Source organism: Bufo gargarizans, chromosome 1, assembly GCF_014858855.1.
Source record: "Bufo gargarizans isolate SCDJY-AF-19 chromosome 1, ASM1485885v1, whole genome shotgun sequence".
Classification (NCBI taxonomy): domain Eukaryota; kingdom Metazoa; phylum Chordata; class Amphibia; order Anura; family Bufonidae; genus Bufo; species Bufo gargarizans.
The window spans coordinates 192471309-192489582 of NC_058080.1; the positions used below are offsets into that span (position 1 = coordinate 192471309).

Consider the following 18274-nt stretch of genomic DNA (forward strand, 5'->3'; position numbering starts at 1 on the left):
GCGGAGAGCTGTTTGGCGCACGTCCTGCCGCCGCCAAGGATCGCAGGGCAACATTCTTTGCCTCCTGTTGCCACCTCCTCCTTCTCGGCTTCCTCCTCCTCTTCTTCCACCTGCTCATCCAGTCAGCCACACACCTTCACCACCAACTTCAGCACAGCCCGGGGTAAACGTCAGCAGGCCATTCTGAAACTCATATGTTTGGGGGACAGGCCCCACACCGCACAGGAGTTGTGGCGGGGTATTGAACAACAGACCGACGAGTGGTTGCTGCCGGTGAGCCTCAAGCCCGGCCTGGTGGTGTGTGATAATGGGCGAAATCTCGTTGCAGCTCTGGGACTAGCCAATTTGACGCACATCCCTTGCTTGGCGCATGTGCTGAATTTGGTGGTGCAGAAGTTCATTCACAACTACCCCGACATGTCAGAGCTGCTGCATAAAGTGCGGGCCGTCTGTTCGCGCTTCCGGCGTTCACATCCTGCCGCTGCTCGCCTGTCTGCGCTACAGCGTAACTTCGGCCTTCCCGCTCACCGCCTCATATGCGACGTGCCCACCAGGTGGAACTCCACCTTGCACATGCTGGACAGACTGTGCGAGCAGCAGCAGGCCATAGTGGAGTTTCAGCTGCAGCACGCACGGGTCAGTCGCACTACAGAACAGCACCACTTCACCACCAATGACTGGGCCTCCATGCGAGACCTGTGTGCCCTGTTGCGCTGTTTCGAGTACTCCACCAACATGGCCAGTGGCGATGACACCGTTATCAGCGTTACAATACCACTTCTATGTCTCCTTGAGAAAACACTTAGGGCGATGATGGAACAGGAGGTGGCCCAGGAGGAGGAGGAGGAGGATGAGGAAGAGGGGTCATTTTTAGCACTTTCAGGCCAGTCTCTTCGAAGTGACTCAGAGGGAGGTTTTTTGCAACAGCAGAGGCCAGGTACAAATGTGGCCAGCCAGGGCCCACTACTGGAGGACGAGGAGGACGAGGATGAGGAGGAGGTGGAGGAGGATGAGGATGAAGCATGGTCACAGCGGGGTGGCACCCAACGCAGCTCGGGTCCATCACTGGTGCGTGGCTGGGGGGAAAGGCAGGACGATGACGATACGCCTCCCACAGAGGACAGCTTGTCCTTACCCCTGGGCAGCCTGGCACACATGAGCGACTACATGCTGCAGTGCCTGCGCAACGACAGCAGAGTTGCCCACATTTTAACCTGTGCGGACTACTGGGTTGCCACCCTGCTGGATCCACGCTACAAAGACAATGTGCCCACCTTACTTCCTGCACTGGAGCGTGATAGGAAGATGCGCGAGTACAAGCGCACGTTGGTAGACGCGCTACTGAGAGCATTCCCAAATGTCACAGGGGAACAAGTGGAAGCCCAAGGCCAAGGCAGAGGAGGAGCAAGAGGTCGCCAAGGCAGCTGTGTCACGGCCAGCTCCTCTGAGGGCAGGGTTAGCATGGCAGAGATGTGGAAAACTTTTGTCAACACGCCACAGCTAACTGCACCACCACCTGATACGCAACGTGTTAGCAGGAGGCAACATTTCACTAACATGGTGGAACAGTACGTGTGCACACCCCTCCACGTACTGACTGATGGTTCGGCCCCATTCAACTTCTGGGTCTCTAAATTGTCCACGTGGCCAGAGCTAGCCTTTTATGCCTTGGAGGTGCTGGCCTGCCCGGCAGCCAGCGTTTTGTCTGAACGTGTATTCAGCACGGCAGGGGGCGTCATTACAGACAAACGCAGCCGCCTGTCTACAGCCAATGTGGACAAGCTGACGTTCATAAAAATGAACCAGGCATGGATCCCACAGGACCTGTCCGTCCCTTGTCCAGATTAGACATTAACTACCTCCCCATAACCATATATTATTGGACTCCAGGGCACTTCCTCATTCAATCCTATTTTTATTTTCATTTTACCATTATATTGCGATGCTACCCAAAGTTGAATGAACCTCTCCTCTGCCTGTGTGCTAGGCCTAAATATATGCCAATGGACTGTTGCAGTGGTGGCTGACATGAAGCCTGATTCTCTGCTATGACATGCAGACTAATTCTCTGCTGACATGAAGCCAGATTGTCTGTTACGGGACCTCTCTCCTCTGCCTGGGTGCTGGGCCTAAATTTATGACAATGGACTGTTGCAGTGGTGGCTGACGTGAAGCCTGATTCTCTGCTATGACATGCAGACTGATTCTCTGCTGACATGAAGCCAGATCCTCTGTTACGGGACCTCTCTCCTCTGCCTGGGTGCTGGGCCTAAATTTATGACAATGGACTGTTGCAGTGGTGGCTGACGTGAAGCCTGATTCTCTGCTATGACATGCAGACTGATTCTCTGCTGACATGAAGCCAGATCCTCTGTTACGGGACCTCTCTCCTCTGCCTGGGTGCTGGGCCTAAATTTATGACAATGGACTGTTGCAGTGGTGGCTGACGTGAAGCCTGATTCTCTGCTATGACATGCAGACTGATTCTCTGCTGACATGAAGCCAGATCCTCTTTTACGGGACCTCTCTCCTCTGCCTGGGTGCTGGGCCTAAATTTATGACAATGGACTGTTGCAGTGGTGGCTGACGTGAAGCCTCATTCTCTGCTATGACATGCAGACTGATTCTCTGCTGACATGAAGCCAGATCCTCTGTTACGGGACCTCTCTCCTCTGCCTGGGTGCTGGGCCTGAATATATGCCAATGGACTGTTGCAGTGGTGGGTGACGTGAAGCCTCATTCTCTGCTATGACATGCAGACTAATTCTCTGCTGACATGAAGCCAGATTGTCTGTTACGGGACCTCTCTCCTCTGCCTGTGTGTGTGCTGGGCCTAAATATATGCCAATGGACTGTTGCAGTGGTGGCTGACGTGAAGCCTCATTCTCTGCTATGACATGCAGACTGATTCTCTGCTGACATGAAGCCAGATCCTCTGTTACGGGACCTCTCTCCTCTGCCTGGGTGCTGGGCCTAAATTTATGACAATGGACTGTTGCAGTGGTGGCTGACGTGAAGCCTGATTCTCTGCTATGACATGCAGACTGATTCTCTGCTGTCATGAAGCCAGATTGTCTGTTACGGGACCTTTCTCCTCTACCTGGGTTCTGGGCCTAAATTTATGAAAATTGACTCTTACAGTGGTGGGTGACGTGAAGCCTGATTCTCTGCTATGATATGAAGACTGATTCTCTGCTGACATGAAGCCAGATTGTCTGTTACGGGACCTTTCTCCTCTGCCTGGGTTCTGGGCCTAAATTTATGAAAATTGACTCTTACAGTGGTGGGTGACGTGAAGCCTGATTCTCTGCTATGATATGAAGACTGATTCTCTGCTGACATGAAGCCAGATTGTCTGTTACGGGACCTTTCTCCTCTGCCTGGGTTCTGGGCCTAAATTTATGAAAATTGACTCTTACAGTGGTGGGTGACGTGAAGCCTGATTCTCTGCTATGATATGAAGACTGATTCTCTGCTGACATGAAGCCAGATTGTCTGTTACGGGACCTTTCTCCTCTGCCTGGGTTCTGGGCCTAAATTTATGAAAATTGACTCTTACAGTGGTGGGTGACGTGAAGCCTGATTCTCTGCTATGATATGAAGACTGATTCTCTGCTGACATGAAGCCAGATTGTCTGTTACGGGACCTTTCTCCTCTGCCTGGGTTCTGGGCCTAAATTTATGAAAATTGACTCTTACAGTGGTGGGTGACGTGAAGCCTGATTCTCTGCTATGATATGAAGACTGATTCTCTGCTGACATGAAGCCAGATTCTCTGTTACGGGACCTCTCTCCTCTGCCTGGGTGCTGGGCCTAAATTTATGACAATGGACTGTTGCAGTGGTGGCTGACGTGAAGCCTGATTCTCTGCTATGACATGCAGACTGATTCTCTGCTGACATGAAGCCAGATTCTCTGTTACGGGACCTCTCTCCTCTGCCTGTGTGTGTGCTGGGCCTAAATATATGCCAATGGACTGTTGCAGTGGTGGCTGACGTGAAGCCTCATTCTCTGCTATGACATGCAGACTAATTCTCTGCTGACATGAAGACAGATTCTCTGTTACGGGACCTCTCTCCTCTGCCTGGGTGCCGGGGCCTAAATATCTGAGAATGGACTGTTCCAGTGGTGGGTGACGGGAAGCCAGATTCTCTGCTATGGAACCTCTCTCCAATTGATTTTGGTTAATTTTTATTTATTTAATTTTTATTTTAATTCATTTCCCTATCCACATTTGTTTGCAGGGGATTTACCTACATGTTGCTGCCTTTTGCAGCCCTCTAGCTCTTTCCTGGGCTGTTTTACAGCCTTTTTAGTGCCGAAAAGTTCGGGTCCCCATTGACTTCAATGGGGTTCGGGTTCGGGACGAAGTTCGGATCGGGTTCGGATCCCGAACCCGAACATTTCCGGGATGTTTGGCCGAACTTCTCGAACCCGAACATCCAGGTGTTCGCTCAACTCTATTCATGAACAATCCTTCTTTGAATGAAAGGCATTTCGACTGTTGGGTGAAAACATTAAATATTGCCTACTTATTTTTAGACAATAATGGTCTGTCATCTAAATCGATCATTCTTTGTTCAATTTCAACTGATGAAAGTATTTTTTGGTTGAAATCATCAATTTTGATCAACTTTAGACCAATAGCTTTAGGTCCCAGGAACTTATGTTTGGAGTAAGTTCCATGAATCACTCATATTCAGCATGTCACATTCCCTTAATTGTTTATAAAAAGGTTATACACTTATATGGGACCAGCTGCAGAATCAGGCCCTCTGTACCGATGACCCGTCCTCTACGCCTATGTAAACTATGAAGGTGACATGGCACTTGCAGACTTCTATGGAGTGGAGTGGTAGCGAAAATGCTGCAGATTTTCCATGGGAAAACCAGAATGTATTAAAGTACCAACTTTATAGATGAGATTTTACACATCTCATCTACACATGGCAGGGATTTTCTGCATGGAAACGGATATGCGGTGCAGGATTTTCAGTGCAGATTTCATCTTTCCCAATATAGAGGAGGGGAGTTATGCATCAGGATTTTGCTGTGGACTTGACATGGATTTGTTGTAACGAAATCTGCCACCATGTACAGTTCTTTCTGAGGGTACGTCCAGATGTGTTTGAAAATTCGGCTTTTTGCTGCAGCTGTATTATGTGCGTTTTTTGCCTCAGAAATGGCTGTGGACTTCACCGTCCTCACTGCAAAGGGTGAAATCTGCAGAGGAAAACTACAGTATTAACTGACATGCTGCACAGTGGGGTAAAGGGGTTTGTGCAGGGAGTATATATTGGTTACTCTGTCCTCATTAATAGCTGATCGGTGGGGGTCCGACATCTGGCACCCCCACGATCAGCTGTTTGAAGAGGAGGCGGGGCTCCATTATGAGCGCTGCTTCCTCTTCATTACACTGTGCGTTGTCTCCCCTGTAGCGGTTGCGTAGTATAATTACAAGTACTCGCTCCATTCAAGTGAGTACTTGTAGTTACTCTGCACTTCTGAGATTAAGGGGGGCAGTGTAATGAACATGAAGCATGGAGTGCCGTCTCCTCTTACAGCTGATCGGCAGGAGTGCGAGGGGTTGGTCCCATGCCGATCTGATATGAATCACCTATTCTGAGGATAGTTTATCAATATATACTACCTGCATAACCCTTTTAATTATATTGCATTTTTTGTACACAGTGTGTGTATGAAATTTCTTGAAATCTCATCCACTTTCCTGGTACTATAGAAGGCTGCGGATTTGCTGCATGAAAATCCACAGTGGCCAATCCGCAGCATGTCAGTCACGTGTGGATGTGTTTCCTCATAAACACCGGCTGCTAACCATGTCTAAGTGAGTTAAATACTTTTCTTTGACCGTCCAATAATCCATAATATATGATCCAGCACCTGCCAGGACTGCTGGTATCCAGGGAAACAGGGGAAGGGGTACCACCTTTAACTCACCCTTGGCCCCTTTACCCAACCTTGACCCATAACAAAAGACACCGACAACTGTATCATTTTATTGCTGGGTGGTGATCGGCCACAGCTTCTTTATTAAAGCGGCAAACCTTAATAAACCATAATATCGGAGCGGTATGTCAAAGGCTGGACTCCCAGCGGGCAAGTTAAACTGTAATCATCAAAGCAGTCTGCCAACCGCTGGACTCCCAGCGGGCAGTTACGCCATCTGCTACCACCATATCTCCGCTGTATCCAAATGCCGCCAGCTGTGACTTCATAAACTTGACCAGAATTTGCAGCTCTCAAAAGCCATAATCATCGGAGCAATATCCAAAACCGCTGGACTCCCAGCGGGGGCTTTTAAGAATAGAAAAAACAAAACAGAATAACCAAGTATCCATAACTGATCAGAACCGTGCACCTCGACCCGCCTCCCAATCTGCTTCCGCTAGCAAAAGGGAAGTGACCAGAACAGAGAGAAGGTATATGTGACCTTCAGGATTTACTGCACCGCCCCCATCCTGTCTAAGAAGAATCCCCAGTGAATTAACCCTTAATGACCCTAATCTGCAACATACTTAATCATTACCGAGATGGGGCCAGACTCCCTAAACGCCCCTAAGGGGAAAAGGGGGGAGGGGGGAGGACCATCAGTCCCTGAGCACCCTCCCTATACAGTCGGGCGCTTGCCAGTCTAATCCTTGCCACATTAAACACATTTTAAGAATATTCTATTTATGTGCCTCCCTGATATACTATTTTATATGGTTCCATGTTTAAACTGCATTTACACATTAATCTAAGACATAAATACGACAACTTCTATTTTCTTTATATGATTTTGAGTGTCAGACTAAACTACAGTATGTATGAAAACTGCACCAGCAGTGGCACCTATGGCCATCTATTATCTGCGTAGTAGAAAAATAAAGACAAAAATCATTGTATTTTCATCAAGCTTTGATAAAACATGAAACAATTATATTGTAAATAATCCGATTTTAAGGAAGTAGTATCAGAGAGTATGGACGATATGCTAGGGTCTGACAGACATGGATAAAGAGCATTCCTGACTATAAAGTAGTCACAAATGAAGAGGCAAAGTGATGGTGTAAACTGGCAGATCGATCCCCGGAGAGACACAAGCCTCAGCCCATGTAAAACACATATATCTCTTTAGAGACACACATACACCCCCCTTCCCACGCGCGCTAACTGTTCCTCTCTCTAGGCATTAGAGCCCTGCACTCTCAACACCCTCCTCTGCTCTCTGTCTGGCCCTTTCCCTTTGCTGCCCTTCCTGGCTCACCCCCGTCTGCCCATTGCCTGGTACAGTTTTTCTGTGATGCCGTTTAGTTGTCCTCTATCTGCGTCCCCCTGTCACCATCACTGTGCTTCTCCCTCATTACTTGTGACTGCTCTTTAACACTTAAGGGGAGAATTACTAAGATTGGCGTTTTGTATACCTGTTTAAAGAAAAAGTGCACTGAAGATGAACCAAACCTATTAAGAGGCTCAGGCATCTTAGTAAATTTGGTACATCTCCTAGCTTTCCATGCTCCAGAAACTGAAATCCACACCAAATAGGATTTGGTTATAGATTTCATCTACAATTTATGCTGGTTTCCGCCGTAAATTATACAAAATTTGACAGTCCATGGGAGGCAGCACACTCTATGCTAAAACATGCCCCTTTTCTTGCCACTTTAAAAAGCCTAAAATTGTAAATATTGTAGCATAAAACCATTGATGATCTACTTCTGTTATTTTGTGTAGTCCCTTTAATCAGGTGTGCCCTTCACCCCTGTGGTCTGGTTGTTGGGCTCTACTCACCTCCCCAGGGGCAGATTGGGAACTTAAAGTGGCCCATGTTGTAGGTGGGTCCAAATTGATAGAAGACTGGACAAAACAAGAAGGCAGGGACAACAGAAGTAGGCCTGCAATACCATAGTGCAGCACAAAATACCGCCCCAGCAGAACCAAATACCACAGTGCAGCAAAACATACTGCCACCTCAACCACAGTATTCAACTGTATCACCGTCATGAGGACGTTAATACAGTTGATTTCAGGAGGACACTTGTGGCCGTTGAGTATCAGATCATTATGTACCTTGCCTGCAGCCTTGGATGGACCTTGGGCACTGGCCCACCAGGAAATTTCCCTGTATGGTGTATAGCCAATCCACCCCTGCACCTCCCTCTTCAGGAGTGAGTACAGGAGGTGATAGGGTTGCTCCTTCCAGCATTGTGAGAACTGCTGAACTGCATTTTGTGAACTGGAGGTGGAGATTGCACCCAGTAGTAGCAATAATGGGGTCTGCCATGCAGCATTGTTATCACCACCCATCTGTAATCTTTCATATGGTGCAAAAACAGAGGATTTTCTCTGCCGTTCATAGTGTGTGGCAGAAAAAAAAAACCTCTTGTCTGTGATTTTTTTTCTTTTAAAGTTTGCAGATAGATCGATAGAATAGATATGGATAGATGGATAGAGAGAGAAGGAGATAGGATGAACGGATGGATACATTGATACAATATATGGATAGATTAATGCATACATAGGACTAGATAGATAGAAAAACTGCAGCACTCCAAATTCGGTGAAATATGTAAAATTTAGTTCAGTCATAAATATAAGGATATTTAAACTAGATGGCTTAGGGAACTGGTGTGTTCCATGCCATCTATAGTGTCTAGCAGGACATACCATATCCAAAATGTGCATTAGTGTTTTTTAAGTTTGCACTGCGGATGTACCATTACATGATATTTGCACTGCAAACAGTGTGCTCAGCCTCTCCTGGCAGCTCTGAATGAGAAGCTGTGCTGTTCAAGAGTTAATCAAATGTTAAATCCCTGTGGCTTCAACATCGAGTCTGCTGTTGTTCCCCGACAGTCGTTCTTTACATGGCAGCAGCAGCGATACCAGTCAGTATTGCACTCAACCCTGCTGCAATGTAAAGAAAGCGAAGCACAGGTGCCAACAGAATCTTATATGTTTCAGGATATATAGAAACTGTAGTTAAGGGGGTCAAAATAAGCATTTTATTGTTAGTGTCTGGTATGGAACTTTTTACTCGCCATGTCTACACTAATATCCCTAAAAAACATGAGCATGTGTGTATCCTGCAGCTGGAGTCCATGGACAAGCTGGCTGAGATTATCCAGTCTTCGTTTCTATTTCAGAAAAGATGAAAACAAAAATATATAATTAAAATATACAAGATACAATTAAAATAACAACAATGTGCAATATCTAAAAAATCTCATATTCACTCATTATGCAAGGTGCAAAAATAGATGCTTCTAGGTAGGTTGTAATACAGAACACAGCTATTAGAGAAGCGATGTATATGTTTTTAGGTAGAACTATCTATGGATACAATGTGTTTTGGTGTAATGCAAAGTGTGTTACCGCTCTGATAGATAGATATAGATAATAGATAGATATTAATTAGATAGATATTAATTAGATGGATAGATATTAGATAGATATTGTGAGCAGACTGTGCCAGCAGTGCGACCAGGAGGCCGTGGAGGATGAGGCTCATTTCCTGCTGCGGTGCCCCAAATACTCAGCAGTGAGGGAGACACGCTTCAGGAGACTGTCTGATCTCTGCCCAGATTTCATCTCCATGGAGGAGAAAGAGACACTCTCCATACTGCTGGGGGAAGAGGAGAACACAGCGTCCACAGCAGCACAATATATTACTGCCTGCCATAGACTGAGAGGAGCCTGATATACCATGGACTCCTTTATCCCCACCCTGGACCTGTCCCCACCCCCCAACCCTACCCAATTATTTCCCACTTGCTTTGGCAATGCTAAAATGTATTTAGTCCGGCCAATAAAGCTTATTTGATTTGATATTAGATAGATAGATAGATAGATAGATAGATAGATAGATAGATAGAAGATAGGGATGAGATAGATAGATAGATAGATAGAAAGAAGATAGGGATTAGATAGATAGATAGATAGATAGATAGATAGATAGATAGATAGATAGAAGATAGGGATGAGATAGATAGATAGATAGAAAGAAGATAGGGATTAGATAGATAGATAGATAGATAGAAAGAAGATAGGGATGAGATAGATAGATAGATAGATAGATAGATAGATAGATAGAAAGAAGATAGGGATGAGATAGATAGATAGATAGATAGATAGAAGATAGGGATGAGATAGATAGATAGATAGAAAGAAGATAGGGATGAGATAGATAGATAGATAGATAGATAGATAGATAGATCGATCTGAGGCTGTAGCATCTACCCCTATCCCTGCATATCTCTTTCTATTCCACAATAAGTAGCAATTACTTCTGTGTGATTAATGTAATGCTATTCCTGCTTATGCGCACTATTTATATATAATTATTTTCTTGTATTATTTTTTTCCTCCACCACTAGTATTACTTAAATTACTATTATTACTCATTTTTTATCTCATTAACAACTTTCTTTATTGTAATATTTTAAACATTTTTTCCTTAGGTTTCTCTCCCATTAGAGATGCCTAAGCAAAAAAATGCCCAAAAAAGGGAATAACTAGAGCATTCTGCACTTTGTCAAGAAAATGCCAACTATGTACAAACACAAAGCAAAAAACACCATGAAAAATTTGTTTCATAACGTGTTATAGACTTTAAAGTAACATCTGGGCACATTAAAAAGTAAAAAAAAAGTACACAACAAAAAAACTTACAAAAAGGCAGCAACATAAACAGTAAAAATAGTAAAAACACTAACAAAAAACTATGTGGATAATTATTACCATAATAATGTTGCAACTTTTGTATGCAAGCCCCAGTTGCACAAAAATTTATGATTTTGGGGGAGGTTGCACCGCACTTGGCACTTTTCATAAAAGTGGTGGCACAGGGAGTGGATGGCGAGTGGCTGGGCCAAGGCATCAGGATACATTTATTATAATTTGCACCAGAAAATTAGCATACATTATATTTATATCTGAAATGTATAGCAATGTCTACCTGGTACACGGCCAATCCAAGGTGCACCACAATGGCCAATCCAAGGTGCACCACAACACCATGCACGCGACCATGCCCATTTGGCTGTCCACAAATCGCAGATCCGCCAAACACCCATACTGGCTATGTGTGTTCCGCATTTTATCGTTGCACACGCCCCGCCCTATGTAGGGGACATGTTCTATCTTTTTAGCGGGTCAGCCGAACAAACAAATGGATGGTTTGCCGCCCACATTTTTTACGCCCCTATTGAAATGAATGCATCTGCATCCAGTCCTCAAAAAATACGGATCGTATGCGGACCAAAAATACAGTCGTGTGCATGAGGACTACCTGCTTATTACTGTTCGAAGTGGCATGAAATCTACACTAAAAAGTGCAGCTTGTCCTAATATCTCAGCAGATTTTTTACAGCATATGTGTGAGGTTCCGTTAGGATCCCTATACACATGAATTTGCACTGGTGTTTTTGAACAACAAAAAAAGCCTTAGAAACCACTTGTAGATTTATTCCATGGTTTTTATGGCTTTTAAAGCTGCATTTTCTTTCTAAATGACTTTGTGAGTCACTTTTTTTTCTAGCATTTTTCCCTATAGAGAAGGAGTTGTCAAAATGCTAAAATTGTGTGTTTTTCAAAAACTACCCATGTAGAAAATGTTTTAGACTTTTTATATGTGTACAATTTTTTGATCTTTTGTGCATGTTTTTACGTGCGTTTTTATGTGCGTATATATATATATATATATATATATATGTGCTTTTATCTCACAGATTGAGACCTCTATACACACCCCTACATCCTAAAACTTGCTCATTTTATCAATACAAAGCCCAAATACCAACCAGTAACGATCAACCACTATTGGCGCCCAAAAGGGTATATTTCAAATAGGCGAGACCTGGAGGGTATTTCTACCTACCAGTCACCCTAATTTGGCTCACTACCATATTTTTCAAAAAACAACTGGGACCCAAAATGCCACCTAATTAACCAAAATATCAGTAGCATGAAATTCTTGTGTGTCCTATGTTTCATATTTCCCATGGACTTTCCGCTAACATCTGGTGTTGGCTGGTTTACAGCAAAAAAGCACCAAAAATACCACAAGTGCAGACCAGCATTAAACAAAAAAACTATGTGTGACGCTCCCTAAAACTATATTTGCCAGACCTCGGTGTCTGATCCCAGCCCAGTGTCTAGGACAATGTTTAGATTGAAGAATTACAGTACATTTCTTTATTGCCTGCTTCCTCCCCAAGTGAATCTCATTTGTGCCATTACTAGTTCGCAGGACCCACACTATATACCATCAGCGTGAAACTAACCTTGCATTTCACTCATTTTCGCTATTACTTGTGCCTTTCCATAGCAACCAGTCACGCTTGCCTTTGCCTTGATATACATTGTTTAGTCGTGATGATATTTTTTGTAAGTATAAGAGCGGAAGCGGAATCTAATCTAAAATTGCACACCAGCTGTGTTTTTATCAATAGGTAAAATGTTCTTCATTGGTATGTACTTTAAAAAAATATCCTCATCAGCTAGGTCAATTTGCATAACGATTAGGAAGTGGCAGGAGCAGTAATGAAAGCTCGAATTTTGTTACACCTGCTTGCCGTATGGTGGCAGGGAACATATCTAGCTTTTTCTTTTTCTTAAACACATTTGGATTCACAGGAAGGCAGACAGGGTCAACCTCATGAGTAGTGTTGAGCGAATTGAGCTTCAGATCATAGATTCGAGGTTGATTCGTTCTAACACTTCGTTTTAATGCTGACTGGAGACCGGTCTCCGTACAGCAATAAATGTATTGCCTCTGGGTCAAAATATGTTTGACCCGAAGTCACGCAAGACTTCGGTGAATGAATTCGGTATTCAGTTCTACCATATAGTAGCCAGTACCAAACCCGACTTTGGATTCCGAATTGCACACAAATGTATTTTCTTTCCATGTCAGTTCCTTTTTTTTTTTTTTTGGGCGGACCGTATGCACAACATTTATTTCAATAGGTCCACAAAAAAACGGAAGTTACTTGGTGTGCATTCCATTTCCCTATGTCTGTTCCGCAAAAAAAAAACAGTAGGACATGTCCTATTATTGCCCATGTTAGGGACAAGGATAGGACTGTTCTTTTAGGGCCCAGCTGTTCCATTCCACAAAATACAGAATGCACACATACGTCATCTGTATTTTTTGCGGATCCGTTTTTAAGGACCGCAAAATACATACGGTCATATGCATGAGCCCTAATTCTGTACAGAGACAGGTCTCCGGACAGCATTAAAACGAAGTGTTAGAATGAATTGACTTCAGATCCATGATCCAAAGCTCGATTCGTTCAACACTAATAATGAGAAGGATAAAAGCTTTAAAGGGGTTGGCCCATCCGCACTTTGGTGGCATATGACTAGGATATGCAACCAATGTCCGATAGGTGTGTGCCCCACACTTATGGCTAGAACAGGGCCCCTTACAATCACAAGCCAGAGTCAATTACCAGGAGAGTAGATATAAGCAGGGACAGCAGCCACAAGGATGATCCACAAAACAAGCCAGAAGTCAGATCACCAGAACAGTCTTAAATCCCCCTCCTCGCTCAAGGATTGAGCAGATCAGAACACTGACAGGTCGACCTAATGGGACTTGCCAGATCAGCATGACGACCCTCCCAGCACCACTCTGCCCGGAGAGCTCCTGACATACTTCCTTTGTGGCCACTGCAGTGGAAATATATGATCAGCTGTAATATTAATGATATCATTTGAGGGTATGCTTATCATGAGAATAGTATAAATAAATATGCTACGTTATATTCAGTATATTTCCTAACTATCTTTATATCTTTATGCAGTGCGCCTTAGTCTGTGAGTGTTCTTCACCTGAAATGTTCAGTGGAATTGACAATCTGCCCTTACTAACTGCAGGTAAGATATGGTGGTCTATGATTTATGCTCTTACGTTGCACTAAGACTGCGAACCCGCGTTCTGCCCTAAGCTTACGTGCCATAGAATCCTCTTTCTCACGCTAAGCATGGTTCTCACGTGAACTTAGCATGTCATGAAAAGACTTAAGTTCTAAACTGTCTTCTGCCTATACTTTTCATAGTAGCAACCTGGGACTGCCGCCAGTGCCAACCTGACTGTTGATACATTACCCTCTATTTATCCAAGAGGATCAAGAGGTCACTATCATTACACATTACAAAACTTTGTAAAGCGTCTCATCTGTTGTTTCAAGGGTGAAGTGCAAACATCAATTATTTGGTATTCATTGTAACCTCTTCATGGCCCAGTTATTTTTGGCCTTCAGGCCGAAAATGCTTTGAGGCAATTTTTTTTTTGTGTATTTTATCACTGGGTTTCAAGAGTCATAACTTTTGATGGTACAATTTTTTGGGGTTTTGTTTTACAATGTTCACTGTGTGATGTAAATACATTATTCTGTGAGTCAGGACAATTAGTACAATACCACATTTTTACTTTTTTTTAAATGCTTTACTACTTTTGCCCAATAAAAACCCTTATTTAAAAAATTTGGTTTTGAGTGACAATATTCTGAGCGCCATATTTTTTTTTTTTTTTTTTTTACGTTGATGAAGCCATTTTGGGGTATGTACCAGTTTTTTACTTTTCATTTTTTGGATGTGTTATGAACAAAAAGAAGATCAATTCTGGCATTGCTTTTTATTGAATTTCTTTCCTTACAGCGTTCACTACTGCATGTGGGTTAAATAACATGATACCTTTAGGCCTCTTGCACACGACCGTATGCCCTCCGAGATATGTCCCGGAGCGGCATTGATAGTGCAAACGGGAGCACACAGCATCATAGATTACAATGATGCTGTGGACGTCAGGCCGCCTGCAGGACTATTGTCCCGCACTCAGATGATCATAAGAGTGCTGGATAATAGCACAGCGGACGGCCTGACATGCACAGCATCTTTGTCATCTATGATGATGTGTCTGTATAGCCGTATATTATGCCTATCAAGCAAAGATCTTATGGTTGCTATATACAGCTGAGTTCTTGATGCAACTGCCAGGATAAGAGATAACTCTGATCTCAGCAGTTTAACTCATTAGATGCCATGTTCAATAGTGACCACAGAATCTATGCTGTTAGATAAAGGATGGGGCTCCCTCTGTTAGCTCATGACCTTGCCAATGGGTTGTCCTGGCAATCAGAGGCCTATTGAAGACTCACAGGCATCCTGTTAGGCCTTGTCTAGTAGGTATACTAAGATGGCAGACATGTGAGTCTTCAATAGGCCTCTGATTGCCATGACAATCTATTGGCAGGGTTATGGGCTAACAGAGGAAGCCCTATCCTCTATCTAACAGCATAGGTTCCGTGGTCACTATTGAACATGGCATCTAAGTCATTAAGCTGCTGAGATCAGAGTTATCTCTTGTCCTGGCAGTTGCCTCGAGAGCGCAGCTGTGTATATAAACAGAGTATAAAGATGTCCCTGCTTGTGACTGATAATACGCCATGTAGAATGAAGTAGTTACAATTTAATAGATTTGCATGCCGCAATGAAAAGCTAAATATTTGTGGTAGATCTAAACAGATGGGGTCTATATGTATGTTCCCTTGCAAAGCAACAGCTAATATTCCTAAAGCTAAAAGACCATCACAGAACAGTTCCATCATGGCTTCCTAGCAGACACTTGTATAGGATGGATTAAGATTCAGATGCCTGCAAGAGCACTTCATCCCATGTGCTGTATTAGGTCATTTGGATATATTATAGAGTGTCTTCTGCTCAGGACTCCTACCGTACTTGAAAGAGAATTTTGCACTCTGGCAGACTCGGAGCAACCATGTAATACGTGGTCACCATTCATTTGATGAGTGGTCTCTTGCAGTGTCCCTTTGTAATCACAGCTAATTGACATGGTCACAATTCATTTGACGATTGGTCTCTTATAGTTTCCCTTGACGATCACAGCTGATTGACAGGGCAGCTTTATTTTGAGAATAGGTTGTTTCAGCTTCACATGGACATAAAAACCTGCATTTAGTAAGACAAAAAAGGGGGTCTGGGAGAGAAGAGGGCAGGAAGGCTTCATCTGTAAAGTCGTGTTATGGAATAATTCTAAGCTATGGTTTTAAAGAGGTTGTGCCACCAAAATGATTATACATTTTTCAACCTAGCACCTGGATCTGAATACTTTTGTAGTTGCATATAATAAAATTTTTAGTATAGCCGGTGAGCTATTCAATAAACTGTACCTCCACCTGCTGTTTGTTCTTATCCTTATTTCTTGTGCATCTCACTGAGGTGGTCGCACATGCTCAGTTTAAATCTTCAACTGTCATCAGCCATATCTTCTGTTCGAAGCTGTGGCAGTTACAGGAAAAGAACTACAGTAGAAAGGACACACCCAATGATCTCCCAGCTTGAAATAGATCTAGCAGAACAATGAAGCGATGAATGGGGAGATCAATGGATCCATGTGTCCTCTCTAGTGATGGCACATTGTCATACAGGAAGTTTCCAGAAAGTAGGAGGATATAGCGCTCTATCTAGACAAGCAAAGCTACCAGTGCTTCTATTGCTTTTTTCAACATTGGAAAATGGCTATTGGAATGGAGAGAATCACTTTATTGGTAGCGGGGGGCTGCAGAACTGCAGTACAATCTGTATTTGTTTGTTCTTTTATGGTGTTTTAAATAATTCACTTACACAGGATATATTATTTTGTTCTATTTTCCCATCTTTTCAGTGCTGTGTATTGTTACAGTGATTAATTATACTTACTTATGCATATTTACACACAACTGCAAATAATTCAAGATTAAGTGGATTAGATCTGCAGTATTAAAATGTACAAAGATGATTTATATAATACAATAATAAACCATCAGATAACAAATATTGTTTGAGCCATGAAGGGAAAATAATAGGAAGCACAAAATCCCAAACCTTACCCCTGAACTAATTTATAAAAGGAAAGCAAGACTATATGCTAATTATATACTCATTTGTAAACTAGTCTTGAAACAGCTTTATATACTTAACATTAGAGGGATTAATTTTTCAAGGACTCTCATTCTAAAAACAAATCCAGAGGATGTGTGCATGGTATCCTGAACAAGTAGAGCTGTAGTTCTATAAAAGGAACCATTACTATGAATGAAATATGTTTCCCTTTATGTTCCACATATTGAGGAATGTTATCTAAAAGTGAGGTCATCAAAAAAAAAAAAAGTATTGTTAAAATCAAGTTTTTATGTTTAACATATTTTAAAAGAAGTTTTGATGTTATTTTTAATTTTCCATGTCACTATATTTAGCAAAAAACATAAAATCTTGCAGTTTTTGCATAGGCCACTAAGCCTAATAATTGGTGCCGCTCCTGGATTGTACAGATCACTTTACTGCAGTTATCTGCTTATGTTATTCTAATCCTGCCTGTAATGATATCACCTCTATGTATAGATAAGACAAGATCCATCTGTCCCAGGGGGGGGAAAGTGAACCCTAAATTCCACCCGCACCTCTGGCTCTGCCTACTTGCACAACCGCCCTTAGTGGCAGATCACAACTATTCAACGGTACCGTACCTGCTGTACTGCATGCAGGACTTTTATTTCCTTCTAAAAAACGGATCTCAGTTGGAAATGACTCAAATGGATGTCAAGTGTGCAACAGAATCAGGTTGTTTTTTTTTGTTTTTGTTTTTTTACAGAATCCATTTTTTTTTTCTTTTCTTCTGATGAATCAGAAGAACAGAAAATGAAACGGAGAGGTGAACTCAACTTTACTGATCATTTAAACTCAATGGGAAAGATTTATTAACAGGCATAGACTACAACATCATCAGGTCAGACTTGACATTGTTTTATGCCTCTTCACAAAGAAAGTTAATGGAAATGTCTATAAATGATTGAATGGTGACACAATTCTGAGGCTCTGACTTTTTCTGATGCATTTGTTAAATGTAAAAATGGTGCATGAGCTTTTGATCATTGTCAGTACCAGAAAACACTGAAAAATCTCCCACAGTGTTTAAAGAATAAAACCATGGTTTACATCTAGAGGAGTTATGATAAAAGTTGAAAGTAACATCTTTCCAATTAGACATTTCCGTAATCATATATGAGAGAATATACCATGGAAATATGTTGAAGTGTTGCCATTAACGTCTTGTCTAATTCAATTAAAGTCAGTATCTAGCAACTTTACTAGTTTTACAGTACGTGTGGGATGATTATCCAATATGGTCACCAACATATTTGGACAAAATGAAGGATAGTCAGGACAAGCTGTGCAGAAAAATGCTAATGATATTAATAGAAAATGA

At 42.7% G+C, this 18274-nt stretch overlaps 1 protein-coding gene across 9 annotated transcripts in view; it reads left to right on the forward strand.

Annotated features, from left to right (window-relative positions):
• INPP4B (inositol polyphosphate-4-phosphatase type II B) overlaps window positions 1-18274 on the forward strand; it is a 700458-nt gene that overhangs the window by 448309 nt on the left and 233875 nt on the right. For all 9 annotated transcript variants that reach the window (XM_044300592.1, XM_044300585.1, XM_044300600.1 and 6 more), the window contains one exon: window positions 13812-13884. In XM_044300592.1, coding sequence (XP_044156527.1) covers window positions 13812-13884 — 73 coding nt within the window. The remainder of the gene's footprint in view (window positions 1-13811; window positions 13885-18274) is intronic.